At 45.5% G+C, this 20,854-nt stretch overlaps 1 protein-coding gene across 1 annotated transcript in view; it reads left to right on the top strand.

Moving 5' to 3' along the window:
* LOC128307342 (optomotor-blind protein-like) overlaps positions 1-20,854 on the top strand; it is a 111,617-nt gene that overhangs the window by 50,608 nt on the left and 40,155 nt on the right. The window contains exon 4 of the mRNA XM_053045129.1: positions 17,676-17,699. Within this exon, the coding sequence (XP_052901089.1) occupies positions 17,676-17,699 (24 nt within the window). The remainder of the gene's footprint in view (positions 1-17,675; positions 17,700-20,854) is intronic.

The raw sequence follows: 20,854 nt of genomic DNA, 5'->3' as shown, positions 1-20,854 counted from the left end.
CCGCGTGCAACACACACACACTGGTGCACAAATTTTTGCACACACACAGAAATCACACACATTCTCCCGTCCCCGCGGATGCATTTATTTCACCACCGAACGTGACCGCCATCGTCAACCATCGCCCAGGAAGGGGTTGTGGCGGTTCCCGGGGGCCGGGGGCAGTTTCTGTGGTCATGGTGTGTTGCGGGTCCGTCCAACCGGACCAACCGGACTAGCGGGCACCCATGTTCTACAAACACCAAGACACCGGTCCGGTGACACACGTCCGTGCGCCCGAAACATGTCGAGCGCGTCAATTATTGTGGAATTAATTTACACTTTCTTACCGTTTTCGGGCCTGCAACACGACCGTCGCCATGGTCGCCATGGTAACGTGCACATATCGTGTTGATTGTGTTTAAAGCAACGGATTGGGAGGGTTTTCAACTCCAAAGCACCAAAGTGAGCTTAAATTTTGATATGATATGATATAATAAGTGGGAAGGAAAAATCCGTGACCACGAAACTATAATATATACATTACAATTTTATTGTTATATTTGAATTTTTGTGTTAAAAATGTGGTTCTGCACAAGATGAAGCCGCTCGGGTGGTTTCGTTCCGACCGTTGGACATTATATTGTTGGAGCACATCCTCGCGTCTCATGATCGCATGACCCACGGCCGGGCGGCCACACCTTATAAGGCGGAGCGTTCATTCGATGGGAGGACGAACGCAAAAAATACTCTCACACACACACAATCGTTCGATCATCCTTTTTCACCTTTCCATTGCGAAACGGCCGACAAAGCAGAAAGCCCCGGGACGCCACACAAAAGCGCAAGTGAGTGCACCGGACGCGACGACACAGCACGCGGCACGGAGCCACGGTTTTGGCGTTTTGCTTCTTATATCGTCCATCGTGCGGGTTCCATTCGTCGGCCGTTGCTTTCGCGTTCTTCCCGCGCACATTCCTGGCATGAATGCGAACCCCGCAATCGGGACAAAAAGGACCGGGGAATAAAACGGACGACCAGCGAATGAAATAAAGTCCCGCGACCAGCGTCAGTTTGTCCACGGTGTTTGGATTTAAGTACGAGCGTTTGACCATTTTTCATTCCACCCTTCCTTACGCTGTGTGGTGCATTTCTGCTTTGCAAAGAAATTCGCACAAAATTTGAGCTGGATCCTTGTGTGCCCCCTTTTCGAAAAACACCAAGCAAAAAAGAAATGATCCATGTACTGACGGATGCAAAAGAATCGAAACCCGGTTTCGGTCCCGGGTTCGCTCGAGCGCGCGCCTTCGCTTTGATGCAATATTAAATTACAAATCGCGTCGTCATCGTCGTGTCGTCCGTGCTGCTTTCTTGAGAACTTTATCCTGTTCTTCTTTTTGGCGCATTGCGTACGTGTGTGCTTGTGTATGTGTGTGTGTGTGTGCGTTGCTACCCCTATTCTCGCGCTAGCGATTTGGAAAGGCGAGCAAGCGAGTAAACTACTACGCTGTCCGTACCGAAGCGTCCCAGTGCGAGCGAACGAAACGAATTCGCTGCGAGAATGCGCGAGACTGCAGTTGGGCGCGAGTAGAAGCCATCAAGAACAGGCGAAGAAGAATTTCGATTTCTCAAGATGGTTTCCATTTGCGGGTACGGCCGTTGGGACGTGATGGGCATTGTTTTAATTTCGGTTTCAATTTTTTACGCCAACGGATAAAGTTGACAAAAACATCAAAGAAATGTCTCTAGTGAGGAAAATAAATTTATAATAAGTTTTTTTTAAACAAAAATCACACAACAATACAGGGTTTCGATACAGTGGAGGATCAATCCCCTTGGACGCCCAGGGCGGAATTTTTAAAGGGGTTCCATAATTTTGTTGCATAATTATCGGTGTTAGGGAGGTGTACTTCAAACATGATTTAACAACACCAGCAAAGTCTCGGAAAGAGAGCTCCCTTGCGTACACCTCAGAGTTCTGTTGCGTAGCCTTGTAAACGGGCCTAGTAAGGTAGTCTATATATAATCGTTTGTATGCGCAAAGCAGAACCATAACGCCACTACTTGGATCACATTTTCTACGATTTTCTAAGAAACTTACTTACAAATTTCTAAGAAATCTGTTTCGCTCATGTTGATGTTTTAGACGATGAACAACACAATTGTTTTTAGATTTGTGAAACCAGGAAAGCATGTTTTTCAAGAGGTGACACCTGCAGTGTGGAATAAATTTGCCCATCACTATTGCATTGCATACTATCAAACCCGTGAGAACGATCGCTAGTGTAAGGAAGAATGGTGAAACGGAAAGCATCCTTCAACTCGCTCAAACTTTCCGTCGGCTGGTATGAAATTCCATACAAAACCAGCTGTTTTCAGATTGCCGATACCAGGAGAGCATCCACGGAAGAGGTAGCACATAGTACAGCAATTTTGCTTGAAAACCGCCGAAAGGTATGCAATGTTTAAACACTAACTTTCCCGTTGGTCGTGAAAAATTTCTTCGAAAACTACCAGTTTCCGAATGTATAGTACCAGGAGAGCATCCATTGAAGAGGTAGCTCCTGGTACTCGCGCCGTAAGGTATGCAATGTTTATACACTTACCTTGCAACCAACTTGCATGTACCAGCCGAGCAAGATGGCGCGCAAGATGGCGCCCAACTTCGACCTTGCATGCAACAAACTTGCATGCAAGTTCTTGCATGCAATTTTTTGTATGCAAACTTGCTTGCAAGTTTGCATGCAAGTTTTTATGCAAGTTTCTTGTATGCAAGTTTGCATGCAAGTTTCTTGTATGCAAGTTTCTTGCATGCAAGTTTCTTGTATACAAGTTTCTTGCATACAAACTTGCATGCAAGTTTTCATGCAAGAAATTGCTTGCAAAACTTGCATGCAAGTTTGTTGCATGCAAGTACGAAGTTGGGCGCCACCTTGCTCGGCTGGTACATGCAAGTTGGTTGCAAGGTAAGTGTATAAAAATTGCATACCTTACGGCGCATTGCATTGCAAGTTGGTTGCAAAGTTAGTGTATAAACATTGCCTACCTTACGGCGCAGTATCAGGAGTTACCTCTTCCGTGGATGCTCTCCTGGTACTATACATTCGAAAACTGGTAGTTTTCGAAGAATTTTTTTACGACTAACGGGAAAATTAGTGTTTAAACATTGCATACCTTTAGGCGGGCAAAATTACCAGGTGTTACCTCTTCCGTGGATGCTCTCCTGGTACTATACATTCGGAAACTGGTAGTTTTTGAAAAAACATTTCTCGACTAACGGGAAAGTTAGTGTTTAAACATTGCATACCTTTCGGCGGATTTCGAGCAAATTTGCTGCTGTTAAAGCAAATGGTGCGTACTGTGGTACGATGTATGACGATAATAATTAGTCACCTTTTCCTAAGTAACGAACCGTCTCCATCGCTAGCACTGCTCCCGACACTCAAAACACCTAACGTGTGTACAAGAATACAGCGAAAACTTCTACTGAACAAGGAAAATACGAGGATTCACATAAAGGGAAATAGGGTAGGATGAAAGCCAGCCTCGGGAGAAAGTGCACCGCAATGTACTGTTTGAAGTGAATTATGAAGTGCAAAAACTCCATCCGATATGGCGGGAGTGCTGGTGCATCGCTCGATGTGCCTTTTCAAGTGTCGTGTTGAGGGCGAAGGGCAATATTGCACACGAGTAATAGTTGCCAACTCCCAAATGCGCACAGGGAACCGAAAGCACTTTGCAACACGCAACACATAGAACAACACGCACGCTAAACCAACTTGAAGTGGAAATTATAATTATTTGTTTTGTTTTTAATAAAAATGTACAAGAAGAATGCATGTACATTTATAGCAAAAGATATACAAATAGTGAAAATTTCACGCAGATCTACATCCAGCTGCACAACAATCGTAATCTGCAATCAATAATTTTGTTCCATACACCATCCCCAACCATTGAGCGAAACAATCGTTTATGGGACGGAAAATCGTCCCGACGGGCATCAGGCGATCTTTATGCCACAGCACGATTTTACCAGCATTATTCAGCAAACGGCACCCTGCTGAGTGCCGCGTCGGTACGGCGAAGATACTTCTTTGATTTTTCGTACATTCAAATTCCTTCAGCAAAATATGGGTATTGTACGCTTTGTGTGGTCCAAACGGAAATGCACACACCGTCAGGATAGGAAGACGAATACAGTCGAGTTTTATGTATATTCTGTATCGAGAATTGTATTATGCTCTCTTCCGTATCTACCCGAGCTTGCAACTGCAGAAGAAGAAAGCGTCCTTATCATCGCGTCAGAGCAACGTCGCGGAACCCGTTGGAAATGCTTCACATATTTTTAACTGCACCAACTCCCATAAAACTGTCAACCCTCCTTTATGCTGGTGGTGGAATATCTTTTAATTCATGCCGCCGCCATCGTCACCGCGAGCACGATGGCCGGTGTCGGAGTTTATTACTGTGGCGACAGCCCACCACTCCCGGTTTGATTGATTCCATTTGCATTCGTTAGCAGCAAGCAGGGTGCGTGAGTGTGTGTGTGTGAGTGTATTTTATTAAAAAGTTAAACTTCCATCGAGGGTGAGTTTTCCCAACTTACCGCAGGTTGAAGTTGTTATTGCAAATTAGAAGAACAAAACAACAACACACAAAATACATTTGCACAATTTAAATATCCTCTAAACAACTAACTGCCTCATTAACATATCGGTTGCTTGAAATTATTATTATTGTTCATATTCGCTCCCCAAAGCTCATGATGCCCCGAGCGAAGTAAAATGCGCTTTTACGCCACACACAGCGCCGATTAGTGTGGTGTCCCGGAATTATGTATGCAAGGAACGAAACATCCGCGTCAAACTGTGCGATTAATTAATACACAAAGCTCACCCGAGTCCTGGCCCGGGTGTAGTGGGCTGACAGTGTCTTCAAATGTCGCAGATTTTAACGATTGCTCGCGATGATAAACACGCACCGTGACAGATCGGGAATAGTGTCGGAAAGCAAAACTGCAATCACCGTCCCTCTAAAAATTGATCTCTCTATCTCTGCGCCAAGGCACACGCTATGGGATAGAAAATTGAAAATCATTCCTCGCTACCGTCGGGTTGTGATTCGACATGGACCCCCAGACAAAGACAATGGACCTCCCACAAAACCTCCCGGCCACTAATCCGAAACCGAAATCTATGTGATTCAGCGTTCAGGGCAATTTTGTTTAATTCGTTTTTGTGTGTTGAAGGCACCCCATAGCACCGCAAAGAAGCTCTCACGCGGAGCTTCCTCGGTGTGTCGAGACTGACCAGAACGTCATAACTTCGTGTTTATATTAGTTTATGGTAATTAATTCTAGCGGTGGTTTTTGCAGTTGTTTCTGGTAGGATCGGTTTTCTGCTTTTGTTTCGCATTTACAGTTGAGTTCAACAGGATGAATTGTGGTTTTATTTTGGGTGTTTTAGCTATTGCAAGTTTAATCCGAGAGTATGAATATTTATCTCTCTTCCTAGGCTTTTTTGGCATTTTTTTTTATCTAAAATGAAAAAGTTACGAGGTAAATTATCATTCTAGCGTATATTTAAAATCGAATGAGACTTAGCTTTTCGTAATAAAAACGTATATACGAATTATTATCACCTTCCTCTCGTCGATCGATGGGGTAATGTAAAAGCATGTTAAACAAATAATCATCCTAAAACCCTCGCTAACACTCGTGAAGTCATTCGTGAAGGGTGCCTTCGGCAAAAGGTAACAACCTCCTCCCCCCCAGGGCGCATGACGCAGCATAACCTTACTTTTTCGAACGAAACAACGAAGCATTCAATTAATTAGCCATAAAACGTAATCTAATCAAAATCTCATAAATCATCCTTTATAGGTTTTGTATGAGTAAATGGAAGAAACGAATAAAAAACAACACACACAAACACAACTCCGAGAGCTTACACCTATGCCGAATCTAGGTCTAGGTGCTAGCAGTGACTCTGTTCGTTTCGGTTCGTTTTCCTTTCGCGTATTTGTTGTCTATTTAAAGCTTAAACATCAAACTTCAAGGCGATGAAGTGAGTTGTTTTGCTTTTGTTGACCTCCTTTAGCCTGCTGCGATGGTTAAACTTTGCTCAACACTCTGTAAGCTTGCAATCGAAGCATTAACCGTGCAGTGAACTGAGTAGACTGGGCAAATGAATACATCTTGTACTTCAACAATCTTTTGGCCCTTTTCCGTACAAAAAATGGCGTGAAAGTTTGGTACAACTTCGTATCAGTGCAGGCTGTGCTGATGAAGGATCAATGCCACCCAGCTAGGGGATTTTGGGGTCCCTTGTTTAAACCTTCTTTAAACCCGGCTCAATTCAATTATTCGTGATCTACATTCCTTGCAACGGAAGGTTCTCGTGCAACGGCCTGGGACGGCTTTGGGCTGCGTCGAGCAGCACCAGATGCAAGGGAAAGGTATGGCCCTTTTTGTACGTACGGAAGGGATTCCACCGTTATTAATGGAATAATAACAACACCGAGCACCCATCAACGCCAGCTCATCATAACTGGCCCGGGTTGCGGATGGCCTCGAATGTTGCTGTGCGCCTCGGCAAAGGCCACGAAGATCAGGGATATTTTATGGCATATTAAAGGTTGCTTTTTCTTTTGTGTGCTCTTCACCATCTCTTTCTCTCTCCTTTTTATTTCCCTTGCTTTTCTCGCTCGTTACCGGCGCTTCCTGATTATTTATGATCCTGTCCCGAGGTCCGATGACCCGCTGGCGCTCCAATACCCGAAAGGGTCCCACCCGGGGTCTTCTTTCGGGATAGACGTTTTGTTAAACCATATAATTACATGTTTGTTTTGTTCTTCCCTTATTTCATCCCGGCGTCCGTTTCCTCTCGCGTTCCGTGCGATCGTGCGATCGCTCTTCATCCCATCCATCCCGCCGGAGCAGATTAGGCCGTACAATGTAAAGGCGCAGCGTCGGATGGACTGGTCGGCGCCTCGGCCAGTTACATGAGCGATCGCTTTAAATCATGATATCGATTATGATCGAAGATGATCGCCGGTACGACCGGACGATGGTCCACCGATGGTACCCACCGCCCTAATCAAGTCATGTGTTTGGGTTTCGCGAAAGGGAGAACAAACCGTGTCACTGGATTGGAAAGGATGATGATGGATGGTTTTGCTTCCGCGAGCCGCTCGCTTTAGCCCGTACGGTGGGAACGGATTTCTCGAAGACATTTGTCAATGTGATAATTGGTAGCTTTTTTTCGTTCCTTGGTGGTACGGTTCGGGTTGTTGGTGGCGCCAGTAATGTTCGATATGTAGAAAGGGGTTCTAGAGAGCATTTTCTATGCGAGGTGAATGATGGATTATAGATGAACGTGGTCTGACAGTTCACTTGTCTAGTTGGGAACAAAATGTCATGCAATGTTTAATTTATTTGTATGAACGTTTCTACATAATTTTGGTTAAAAAGAAAACATTCAAGAGTTTATAAAATATTCCACCAAACAAGAGTTTTTCAGCAATGGCGATACCGCTGTTCATTGGCGTTGCAACTCCAACGGTCCATCCATTTTGTTTGGTGCGCGTAGCAGGCGCCAGTAGCGGAATAATTCGAAACATCAAACACACGCTGAGATTTCAAACCGAAATCTCCACCGACAAGCCAGTCAGTTCAAGTCAAGTCCGTCAGCCAAAGTCAGCGACGAGACGCAACAAATCGTTCAACCACGCAAAAGACGACTTTAAGCGACATCTCGGTGCCATGCAGCCGTCCACCGGAACGCAACGCGCAAGAACGGTTGAAATTGTTATGCTTTTTAGAACGAAACAGTTCTGTAGAAACAAAGTACAGTCGGGGAAATAGGGAGCGAAACGAGACGAGCAATCAGGATAAAATAAACTCCCAGATACACGCAGGCCACGGGCAGTAGCGCGGTGGCGCAATAATGATTTTAGGTGGAGAAAAAGGGGTTTGCATGGTGGGGCCTTACGGGAGGGAAAAACAGTCACAAGAAACACAACTTCGACAGTCGACAGGACACATCGACAACCAGATCAGATCGATATCGCAGGCATGCGTTTACGTTTGGCGAGAGACATTTGTGAGGGAGATTGATTTTTACCTCATCCTGGGCGCCCCCTGGCATTATCTCTGGATCCTTTCGGTCCTTTCGGTCCTCCGGGTTTCGATCGGCGCTTATGGCGTTTTTCCGTATTCCCGATCGGCACAAAAGAGAGTTTGTGTGGCGGTGTATGTAGGGGTTTTTTTGTTGTTGGCCCCCTTCTCAGCGGCATAGACATCATTCCGCTCGTCAAACGCTTCGATCGACGAAATGTCGAACGGGCCCCAGAATCCTTGGCTGCACCCTTTGCGATCCAGAGACGCGACGGCAGCGATGAGGGTTGACATAATGAAATGCTTGTCTGCTCCAAGCAGAACGGCGGCCTGGGACTGTCTGCGAGACATTCTACACATCCTATTTATGTTCATTTTTTCTCCACTGTTACTCCATAGTCCTAAGGCTGACAGGCAGTGGACTTCGATTGCCGTTGCCGAATAGAGGAGTGAAGAAAACGAAAATATCCTGGGGAAACCAGAGCGAGAACAAGAGACAGGCAGGGGAAAACTTGTCATCATAGCCCTTTTCGAAGACGAGACGGGCATCGTTCTATTTCGAGCTTGTGCCGGCATCCATCAACCTTCGGTGGACCCGACCAAATGGGCGGGAAGCGTGGGGTGTATAAAAATCAGTAATACAAAATAACTTGACATATGTTGAGCGTCAAGCGGGGCACACGGCCGATCCGGGGTAGAACTTATGCTGGTTTTGCTTTGTCCGGCCGTTAGATGTACAATTTTTCGGTACAACATCAAGAAGCTGCCACGCCGATTCTCTGGACGAAGGGTGAAAGGGAAACCCAACGTAAGGCAAACAACACAAACTTTCCGAAATAAAATAACAAGCAATTCGGGTGGGGACAACAAAAAAAATGATGGGAAACCCAGTGGACGGGGTGCCGTTGAGTGATGCGGGCGCAAAGGGATCTACGAATCTTCGATACCATAATTTGATACGACGCTTGATGATCTTTAAAACCATGTCTTGCTGTTTTTTTTTCTCTTTGCCGAGCTTCAAAATCCCATTCCATTCCCGAGTGGCTTTCGGTGGCTATTCCCCCCCAAAAAAAAGGAAGAATTTTTCAATCCGACTGCGTCCAATTGAGTCAAAATTGAATAATTGATTGGAAAAAGGGAATAAAAACTCGCTCGTACCGTTGCGCTTGGAACACGACAGAACACGATGGAATGGGGATGACAACCTTCGGAACATGCTTCCGTTTGATGTAGTCCAATGCGGGTGGAAACACAGAAACGTCTTGCCAATGGGAAGACTCAATTTCGAAGAGTTGAGGGGGTGTCGACTCTAGAGTCGTGGAAGAGCTTGTTGGTTTGAACATTTAAAACGTGTAATCTATCACTATTTAACACAAAAACCGCCAAAGTTAAATTAATTGGTCATGTTTGGGGGCAAATAGGTCGAATTCTTCATTATTTCGGAGACATATTTAGAGACTTTGGAAGCCTTTCGAATGACTGCATGAATGAATGTTTTATAAGCGAAGAAAATCACCTCCAATGGTTGTATTAACTGATTATAATTTTCTTATTAGTATGGATCCTTATGGTATATTATTAATATTATATAGTCCCCCTTGTTGATTATGGTATATTAGACTTTTTAGTATAATTTTTAGTAATAAACCTGTGAAAAAAGATTCTTCTTGTTTTGTTCATAAATTTCCTCTACGTTGTTGTAACAATCTTGAAATTTATTGAAGCTGGTCTTTGTAGGACCAATGCTGCTATTTTCTATGCTAGCGTTTTATTCTAGCCAGCAAATGAGCCCAACCAACTCAACGACAACCTTCACAGCCTTGTCCAGAACCTGTTCGCAAAAGGCCGCCTGCCCGCGCAACTCATGGTCAGTTTTTATTGCTCCGCTCGTGTGCTTGAACGGTGCAACCATAGCAAACCGATAAACGATCTGCGTTGCAGGCCGAGTAGAGCCGAGCAGAAAATGCAGTGGGTGGCACATTTTGCGTGCCGTCGGTTGGCCAGTACGAAGAAGTGGTAAGGAACGCCACCCCAGCCCCAGTCTGCAGTCCATTCAAAACGAACCAACTCCCTTTTGTGCGTCACACCCCCGTGTTTCAGGTGGTCTATCGGAAGCGATCACACTCGTGGACCCGATCGGTTTGGCCGGGAAAACCCGGCGCTCACCCCAAACGATTGCCCCCCCCCCCCCCCCCCCCCCGAAACAAGCCAACAATGGCGACTGTCTGGCGACGGATGCATGCTGCTTCCCTCTCGCATTATGCACTGTTCACCTGAGCCTCGCGGAAAAGCGTGACCAATTTATCCAACCACCAGCATCTCGACGGCACGATTCGTAATCATTTAAATACGCGACCGGGCGCACTGCAAGGAAAATTCCTCTCCGCAGTGGACACCGAGCAGGACTCCACCGGCGATAGAGATTGTCCGTGGCAAAGGGCAGGCGGAAAGCGACGTGAAGTCAAGGTTGGGGTTGAACGTTCATAGGAAGTCCGGTGGGGCCACTTTGTTCTGCTTGTCTCGGTTTCGGCTTTATCATGCCCGATCGTCTGGATGCGGAATGGTACAGAGCGAGCAGTTCGCGTCCACCGTGGTGGTCCGTGAGCTGTTTTGTAAGCTCGCGGGATTACTCGTCTGGATGCACGCTATTCGATCGCTCGTTGCCGTCCGACTGGATGAAGCGTGCAAAAACAAATAATTCATAAATAATTGTAAACTACCAACTGGCGCCTTGGCGAATGCGCAAACCGGGGAATCTCTCGTTTCCACCTCGCTTCGAAACTCGGAGCAGGAACGAGAACGGAACAGAAACCGTCATAACTTTATATTCCACATGGAATTATGGTGGTTTGGCGCATGTTGGGTGTAGACAGTGATTCCTTGGTGGTTTCTTTTACGATCGTTCTCGGTTTGGCAGATTCAAACCCCATTTCAAAAGTAACCCATTGCAGAGCGGTTTAGAGAGCTCGGCTGACGAGGCACAAAAGTAAGCAAAAGATTCAACCGAAACGTGTTGTAAGCTTGGATTAATATTTAGAAAACCGGTGCCGAACCGTTTTGTTAACAAGATCCAATCAAAACGCCCGGGGAAGATGCTCCCAGGAAGAGGAAAAATGTAAAATGCGTGTGGTTTTGTGGTTTCAACCGTCGAGGATCACCTCCACGCGGCCGGCTGGTGCGAGATGGGAACCGTCTTGGGTGGTCTTTCGGATGGATAGGAAAAAAGCGGATAAAGAAATCCGTGAATTGCTCGTTTGCATAGTTTTGCGAGTCGTTTAGAAATGGGCAATAAATAGCTGTTCCGTTCGGCAAGCTTTTGTCCGAAACCCAAATTGATTGTGTCATTCCAATGGCAACTTAAATAATTAATTTTGGAAAAAGTCGTTGGCTCTTTGTTATAGAATTATATTGAGTAAATCATTTTTATTATTTTTATAAAGAGCTATCAAAGTCCTTTTGAACGTCACGTTTATGCGCATGAGCTTAACACCTGGGCTTTATAAAACGAAAAGTTAAATATGGGAAGGAAACATTATACCATGCGTGAGATGCTTCAGTTCACCACCATGGGTTATGTTCTTTTGTTTTATGATGCTCGAAGTAAAGCGATAAACGAAGGAAAATTGGACAGGCAAAACAAACAATGGACCCCACCACGACGTTGCACCCAGCGATGATGATGATGATGAGCGCTTTTGGTGTTTGGGCACGTTTTTCTTTCGGTCACGCAAGGGTCCCGTGCGCAGCCTCCCAAGCTACAGCAACTGGCACCGGCGACGTACAGAAACGTTTAAGAACCCTCAGTACACACACACACACACACAACCAAGACTGGAGGGTCTATCACGAGCAGCAGAACGATAATTATCAATTATTTATGATTTGTGTTTTGGAGCTTTTGCCTTCATCGCGCAGCAGCAGCAGCAGGCAACGGCAGCTTTTCGGGTGCGCGAATATCCTTACACGGTTAAGGGTTTGATGATGGTCGAAACGCGGCCCACCACCGCAGACTGTGATTATCTCGTTACGAAGCAGAAGCGGAAAACGCATCGGGCTGGAAGTGAAAGCGAAACGAAGGCCATAAAATCGCTCGTAGTTCAATGCAACAAGGATGAAATAATTAACGAAATGTGGCCGCAGCCGATCGCTGCCGCTAGTGCACAAATTAAGTGATTATGAGCAAAACAAAACGGTTCCACGGCTTGGTTGCTTGGTTGGTTGGTTGGCTCGGACAAAACAATCCAAAGCACAATGGAAACGTGATCGCTAATCTCGGGTATCGTAGCGAGAACAAACCAGCAACAGCTCTAATTGACTGTGAACTGTGCAGGCATCACTTCACTTTCCTGCCGCCGTCGATATCTTAACCGATCCGCACCGTTTAATGCCGCCCCGTACAAATGTACACGAATTCATCATCAAATAGAGCAGAAGGGCTTGTGCCGGGTCCATCCACGACATCGGTTGGGTAAACAGCGGCTAGATAAGCTGATCGGCCATTAGTTATCGTTGGTGGTGTGAGATTAAGCATGATCGTTTACTGCTAGTGCTGTGTTCTGCCCGGCACGGTGTGTACTGATCGATGTAGATCACAGCAAACAATCTGCTGTTTCTGTTGTGTTTATCGATACGATTGAACAAATTGAATAAACAAAATGATTACAAGCAACAGGGGTTTATTGAGAGGTAGTAAGAACGTTTCAACCATTTCCCGAATCTTTTGCAAGTTAAAGTAGAACATGAAGCGATAGAAGTGGAATTTTCCCATCATTATTGAACTTTTACCGGGTGACAAAGTAATTTATGCAGCTTTCTCAACTGACATATCCGTTACCTGTCAGAAAACATTTGTAATGTTAATGTAAATTTGACAAAAAGCTCCGGAAAGATGTAAATATTCTTTATGTATCTCAACATGTTCTACTTCCAGAAAAGTGTCCAGAAATTAAAAAATAACTTATCATTCTATCTAAATAAAATAAATAATGCCAACCATTAGCATTAATTCATCCAGATGCGAAGCAAATAGATGCGTTTAGACGATTCGATTTTTTTTATGAAAAACCTTGTTAAGACTATGACAAAAAGGATGCTCGAAAAGCATTCTTTTTGCAGTCAAACAATACGATTATTTTAATACGATACGATGTTTCATGTGTTATCATCCAATAATTCACCATATAATGTGTGAAATGTCACTAAATTACAAGCAAAAGGTTCGAGTTCTCCATCAACTCGTGGATAGCAAAAACTTTCCTTAAAAGTATGGTGAACCTTCGCTGAGCACATCAAGATACTCCCTTAAAAATTACAAGTTATATAATTCGAGTAGATCGAGCGATCGTCTAAACGCAATGAAATAATTTTCTCTAAATGTAGAAAAATAATTGAATTCTATTTTACACAATTTCTAACATCATCTTTCTCTGTTTTTTTTCTCTCCCATTCTCTTCACAGGTAAGTGTTCAGCTTTCATCCATTATTCGATTGGTACACTAGCGCTAACCCATTGCCCTTCGTTAACAAGATGTAACGATCGTCTCCCAAAAAAAAAACAAAACTTTCTGGGAAAAAGAGTATTAGAAAATGAAACAGATAAATCCACAAGGGAAAGGTATTGTAGCGAGGTGAAATGTATATTGTTGTTTGATTTTTTTTACATTATGTTTTCGGTTAGTTGATTGGTTAGTTCGCATCTTCGTTGCATTGGATGTGTGTTGTGTCGAGTGGATCGAGAATTTTGGACACATTGGTTTTTCTTTCGTTTCTCCCCGGGTACCCGAATCGGGCAGGTGAATCTCGAATGGGGCGCCAACGACAAACGCGAGCAATCGAACCTGACGATCGTACATACTGACGAACCGGTGATCCACCGGTGAACGTGACTAAAACGAGGCGAAACCAAACGGAGCAAGAACGGACTCCTAAAACAATCTCGATCATTGTGGCGCGAATGCGCGAGAAAGTAAAGCGAGGAGCAGCAAAATGAGGATGAGGAAAAAAAAACGGAACACACCAAACTGTATCAAAGACGTACGAAAATTCTTCGATACAAAACCACGAGTACGGTTGCCGTCGTCCCGTTCTGGCACACTTTCCGACGCACCGCCGCTACATGTTCGGCCCCAAACGGGCGCCACATTATTTATGTTGATTTCTGCTATATAGGACAGTTTGTGGTCCCGGCTTTTCGTGGCGTTTCCCTTGTTGGGCTTTTTCGGGCGAAAAATTATAAATATTTCCCGCACGGCCCGGGCCAACGTCACCCGGCATCTTTTCACCCCCCCCGGGGAGTGCGGTGGGCTCGTGCTCCTGCTCGAGCCTGCCGTGCTTCAAAGTGGCGGATCGGAAAAGGCGCCAGACTGCAGTTGGGTGTGTGAGCGCCTTTTTTTTCCTTCTCTTCTTCCGCTTTTTTTTTTTGCATCGTCCGATCGTGAAGAGAAGAGCTGATTAAATCGCTACCATGGCGTATTTGTTTACGCGGCTGTATTTTTGTTTGGTTTTTTTTTTGTTTCGTTCGTTTCGCGATATTTCAGAAGATCGCGTACTGCCTTTTCCACGCGTCGTGTCTGGTACCTGTCCAGGGGACCCTTTTGAATTGGGGTTTTTTTTTCGTTTCGGTTTGGTTTGTTTGTCGATTCCCGGATGGTGTGAGGGGGCGGGGTGGGGAGAGGGAAGAATTGTCGCCGATGTCGCCGTCGACGTCGTTGTCCAGTTTGGGCGACAGACAGACATCACCTACGATGCCCTCTCGCCCTTGCCTTCCTTGATACGACCGATCGACCCTTGGCCGGGCAAGCATCACCGGCGTGTGAAAGCACGCATGTCGTCCAAGTGCACATGCAAATTGGAACCGTAACAAAATAATGACCCCAAAGGGAACGCAGCGTGAGAAGCGCCGAAGAAAGGGACATCGATTTGCATCGATGCTGATACGATTTTTGTATTATGTTTTGGTGGGCCGTTAATATCCGTGATCCGTTCGCGTTTTTTTTTGCGTGAATATTGATGAGCCGGAGACGCTGATTTCGGCATCTCCGACAGCGCATCAGCAGTGAACGTTTGCCTTTATGGATATCGGAGCAAACAACCGATGAATCAACCGATGAGAGTTACCAAACAAGATCAGCATAAGATCACTTGCGGGCCCGCCAGTGTGGGAAGATTCGGACCAGTTCCGAGTTCCCAATCAGTTTCCTGCCTCGAAACTCCATAACCTCAGCCAGAGCCGTATCGGTGATAGTAAAACCAAAACCCCGAGTTCTTTCCACCCCGTTTAATTACTCCATTCCGGTTGGGTTCGCCCAGGGTGGATTATGCCGCATTTCGGGATTTCGCCGGTCCTAGACATGTATCTTGTGGCGACAGTTTGGTGGCCGGCTCGTTACGATCCGTTCCAGATGAACCGTAATCCTTGGGAATGTGTTCAATTTCTTGAACTGGTTTCTTGGTGCGTCACGGACCACGGACTGGGTACCGGGTGCGCTGTACAGGTGGGGGTTTATTGGTTCTCTTCTCTTCGTTTCTGCATATTAATTGCCGATAATGAGCAACCGGTGGGACCACCCCGACACGACAAAACCACGGGAACCGGTGCTACACCCTTAATGAGCCCGGAACGGAACACGGGGGTTAAGATGGGGGTTTTTCGTTCTTTCTTTGATTTTATTTTTGTGCAGCGCGTTAACGAAAAAAAAAAAATCGATCCTCCTGTCGACACCTGCGGGAAACAATGCGCAGGGGTGATGGTGAACGCTCAAGAAGACCTCCCGGTTCGAGAAAATCGAACTGTACACCCGTACGGCGATAATCGGCCACGTCTCTTCCTGCAGCGTAAGGTAGCGCTGGATTTTGTTTTATTTTCCAACCCGGGTGTCGCTCGGACGCTTATCTGGTGCGTGTGACCATTGAATGGGCATTGACAAATCGGCTCGTTAGGCGATTGTTGCGGTGGCATCTTCATTAGAATGACAATAGCCGTGGTAGGGTGCGTGCTCCGGGACACGGAACCGCTGAAAAATGAAGTGTAATTGAGAATAAGGGGGAGAATGTCTTACTCGGCTCCACAACAGGATCTTCAACCTCGATGAGGATGCTTATCGCGCGACTTGAGCGGGTACATAGCGACATCAAAGTAAGAGCGTTGAAATTAATATTAACGAGAGATCTGATCAGATCTGAGAATGTTTTGGGTTTAAAGGTGAAAAATAATGTAGATGCATCGATTTTAAAAGGGAATTAAAAATTCGTACCGAATACTTTAGACTCTGCCATTATATTGTTTGTTTAAATTTGATTACAAGAAAACTATATCCAGAAAGATCTCATCAAAATCTCACAATATAAGAAAACCCGAAGGTACATTTGCTGTCTGAAAATTATCATCATTCCATTGTCGCTCGCAATTTCAAAAACATCCAAAACACAACACAAGACTTAAGTTATTGGAGCAACAAAAAAAAAAGCAAACGCCACTGCTAGATAAATTACTCCACATCTTCAAACGTCACTCTCTCTCGTCCTAAACAAGGATCGCGATTTGACAAGGAACGTATTTGTAACTGGCATTCAAGTATGTCGCCGATTGTCCTCTCCTGGCGGGAATTCTATCATACCGATGAAGAACACACACACACACGGAGAGAGAAACACGCACACCAGGAGCAGGCACACGGGAAACACGACACCAACAACAAAGCGCCCCCAAAAAGCGCCGCCGCCGCCGAATCGAACGCATAAATTGAATTCCGTCTGTCGGATTTGGCGTGCAAACGATATGTTTTGCTGTTTGCGTTTTGCGGTGGAAATTCGACGTCGAGCGAAGTCGCAGACGGAGAAGAAGAAGAAGAAGAAAAAAATAATGAGCCAGCACCGCGGAAAGCCGCGACGCGAGGGAGTCGAAAGGTATCAATAATAATGGCGCCATTTATTGATTTATGCTCGATTGTTGTTTGTGTGCCGGGGAATAACGGGGGAGAGGGCGAACGCGAATCCGTTCGATGTTCGGTTTGGCATTCATGGTGGGGGGGGGGACTTTTTGGGTGGTGGAAATGCGTGAGAGGAGAGGAAAAATGAAGGAACACTCAAAGCAAACATAGCGTTTCTAATGTCGTCTAAAACATTCGCCAATCTGGAGGAAGCATGAAAATCTGTCCATGCTCGATCGTTCAGCGAATGATCGTTCCGCGTTGTATTATTGTTGTGTGTTTGCGCTGGGAATGTTCTTTTCGCCTGCTTTAGGGTGATCGCCATTTTTATTGCCACCTTGGCACTCTCCTCGGGGTGGTCCCGTGCTGTGGGGGATGATTGTGCTAACTTGCGACGGGAAATGTCCGCAACTCGACCACTGTTCGAGGTATTGAGGGGGGGTTAAGCTTTCTGCTCAGTTTAGTAGTAGTCGCCCGTTTGCGTAGTATTGTAAAGCCAAACCTTCCCCATCAAAACATTAATCTTCCACCAACAATCTTCCCAAAACTCCCATCAAACAAACAAAAAAACCACCCGAATCGTGCGTATCCGGGGGTGTATTTTCCATTTACCAGTGTCATTAATACCCGTTTACTTTCTTATCTTCAAGGTTGGCGATGCCTCCACCGTTTGGGTATGTAACACTTTATTTTGATTTCTTCCGTCCTATCCTTAACCACCATATGATGAAACGCGGTTTTTTCGTGCATCCGCTGCAAAATATGATGCACCATGGATGCCACCTTCCGATGCACTCGTGCGTCTCACTACTGTCAACACATATTGCGTAGATTGAGGTAAATATCTTAGGATTTGTCTTGAAGTCTGGAACTCGGGTAGTTTTGGTTTTGGCACGGGTGTATAAAAACGGAAAAGTTAGTTAAGCTTTAACTTTAGTTGAATATCCACACACGAAAAAAGAAACACGACGTTTAGACTAGATTAAAAGCTTTCCTTCGCTCTCTGTTTAAGCTTTCCTTTATATTTCACCGTCTCGTTCTGGTTGTGCTGTTCGCTCACATTCCCACAAGCTTTACGAAGATAATTAATGATAATAAACCGTTCGTGCGGGGAACCCGGATCGGGTGACTTAAGCCCACCCACCAAGCCACACAGCGCAGCGTTCTTCTTGTCCCACCCCACGTTTGGGGTGGGGGGAGGGAAAATCCGTTTCGATACCCGCCGCCGGGTGATGGCAATGATTACCGGCAATCAATAAAAATGAATATCAATATTACTTGGCCGGTTGGGCATGGGATGCGGGCAGGGCAGGGCAGGGCAGGGCGAAGGAGAATTATTGGGATCTGGTCGCCGCCAAGCTTTACATAAAAGCAAAAATGCCGCCACGACACGGGTGCACATAAAACACACACACACACACACACACACACGCGGGAAGGAAAATAAAACACACGAATTCACATAAAACAGTGACCGTTGCTGTGCGGTGCAATGCACAACGGGTGGTATGCATTGCACCGTGGTTTGGTGTGCGAAATGCGTGTGAGGTGGTAATGATTTATTTAAGCAAATATATATAAAAAACAACCAATGAGCATGGTAGAACACCGGAGTAGTGGCCAGTCATGGTACACCGGGAGACACCGTAATATGTTCTTACTTTCATGAGTGGGAAAATTACTTACTTTAAAATAATTAAATCTATTCTTATTTATTCTAATAAATAAAAAAAGGAATAAAAAAACAAATAGAAAACCATTAATTAATAAAGTTTATTTCAATGTATGCGCTCATGCCGGGAAGACCTCACATGCAATAGCATGCCGTTTGATAGCTAATTGTTTAAATCAAATAGTGTCTTATCTCTGCTGACCCTAATGTTTTATCTCTCCCCGTGAGAATAAAATCATTCCAATCTTAATACGATGCACCCCGATGCTGGTGGTGGTATTACACACTCCGACTCAGTAGGCCTGCTGCCCATCGCTTCATTCGCACACGATCAAAGCATTTTGTGCGGTGTGCGTCACGCAAACTCCCATCCCCGTTCGGGTCGGAGTATGCACGAATGCATAGCGGCACTGGGCAGGAACATCGTAAAGCGCATGTTTCCTTTTGTGAGGCGGTGCACTTTCAAGATGCCCCAAAAGCCCCCGTTCCTCCCCCCCGGGGTTGGGGATGATCGGGAAGGTGGAAAGGTGCTTGTAGCGGCGCCAGATTTGTGTTTATAGTTAATGCCATTCCCCGATCATCCCTTCCCACTTCCTTCCTTTCCTTCGAACGTGCCGCTTCTTCTCATGTGCACATGCAGCATCACCTGCAACCTGGGGAGCTTCGCGGCGATTTAAGGGCGATGTATGCTAACCGGGTCTCTGTGGATTAAAGAAGTAAAAAAAACAAAAAAAGGAACGAGATAGCACTCTCCCCACCCCCCCTTGTGGACTGTTTATTTAAAATCCCCACAATGCATCTCCCGAATGCAGTGCACGATCTGCGTTTTGCAGATACATTTACACAGCAGTGCGGGGTCAACCGTTTGCCTCGAATGTCCTTTTTTCGAGGTTCCGTTTTTACTGCTTCGTTGCGTGGTGTCTCCTCTGCTCTGTCCTCCCCATCGCTCCCGTCCCAACCGTACGGCCGGATATCGGTTTGGTTGTCGCCCCGCTTGGAGGTCTTTTCCACTTTTCGATGTTAAAGAGGGGCGCTTGCACATGAGATCAAAGTCTCGATCCGACGCATCGACTCCGATCGAAACACGACGCCAACTCGATGACGCCGGTTTGGATGTTTGTTTTTTCTTTTTGCAGTTCAATACACACACACCCACTTCCCGTTTTTCGTTTTTTTTCCTGAAAGAGTTTCATGGCCCGTCTTCGGAATACAGGTTTTTGGAAAGGGTAGAACGGAACGACGGGTTGGAGAGTATAAAATCGTTTAAAGTCTCCCGAAATTCGTTCGCCCGAACCCGGAGAGGGTGACTCCGTTTTATGGTGTTTCTGTATTCATGGTTTTATTAGGACCACCGTACCACCGTACCACTGAGACCTGTGTAGCAATATTCCTTCCTATTCGCCGTATTAATCCTTCCAACTCGGTGTCTCTCGGTGTCTATATCATATTTCTTGTGGCTCACTGTGTGGGAGACACGCTACTTTGATGTATCCTTTACTTCAATTCGTGGCAAACAAATATTGCACCGAGAACTCCACAGAATAAGGCTCAGCATAGTAGTTCTCGTCATCCACACCGGTCTCTTGAAATAACAGTGCCTGATAATTCGATAATACGTTTTGTAAACTCCCTGTAAGCTCTATTTAATCTTTGCTGTTAAATTTGGTGCCTCAACCAATTAATTATCCTCCAAACGGTTGGATTTGTTTCTCTCGAGAAGATTTATGCATTATTAATCATCGCTGGTGTGCGAGATCTCGAACGAATTCGTGTACTCTTCGCTCCCCGGTCAGTCATTTATCAAAACGTAATTTATCAGACACATTTATGCTTGTTACTTCATCAAGCAAGCAGTACGCAAATGTGACACTTAAAATAGATGTCTTCAGCATTTCCCGCTGGTCTAAATATTACCACGAGGAAAACGAGCTAATGAGCTGCCACAATGACAGTACTAAACCACAAACAGAACGGTAATAAACAGCATAAATTACCATTAATTGCCACCCGGGTGCAGGACCGATTTACCAACAAATTTCCGATCCAAACTGACGAACCAACAAGCGCACACCCTACCAGTGGGCCAATGGGTACCATTTCGGATAAAATGTCGCTTCCGTTCGGAACCTTCGAAGGCCGATCCCGAACGATCAAAGG

The sequence above is a fragment of the Anopheles moucheti genome, chromosome 2 (assembly GCF_943734755.1).
Source record: "Anopheles moucheti chromosome 2, idAnoMoucSN_F20_07, whole genome shotgun sequence".
NCBI classification, from domain to species: Eukaryota; Metazoa; Arthropoda; class Insecta; order Diptera; family Culicidae; genus Anopheles; species Anopheles moucheti.
Note: the sequence above shows the minus strand (reverse complement) of the source record. Positions and strands in the feature narration are given on the sequence as shown.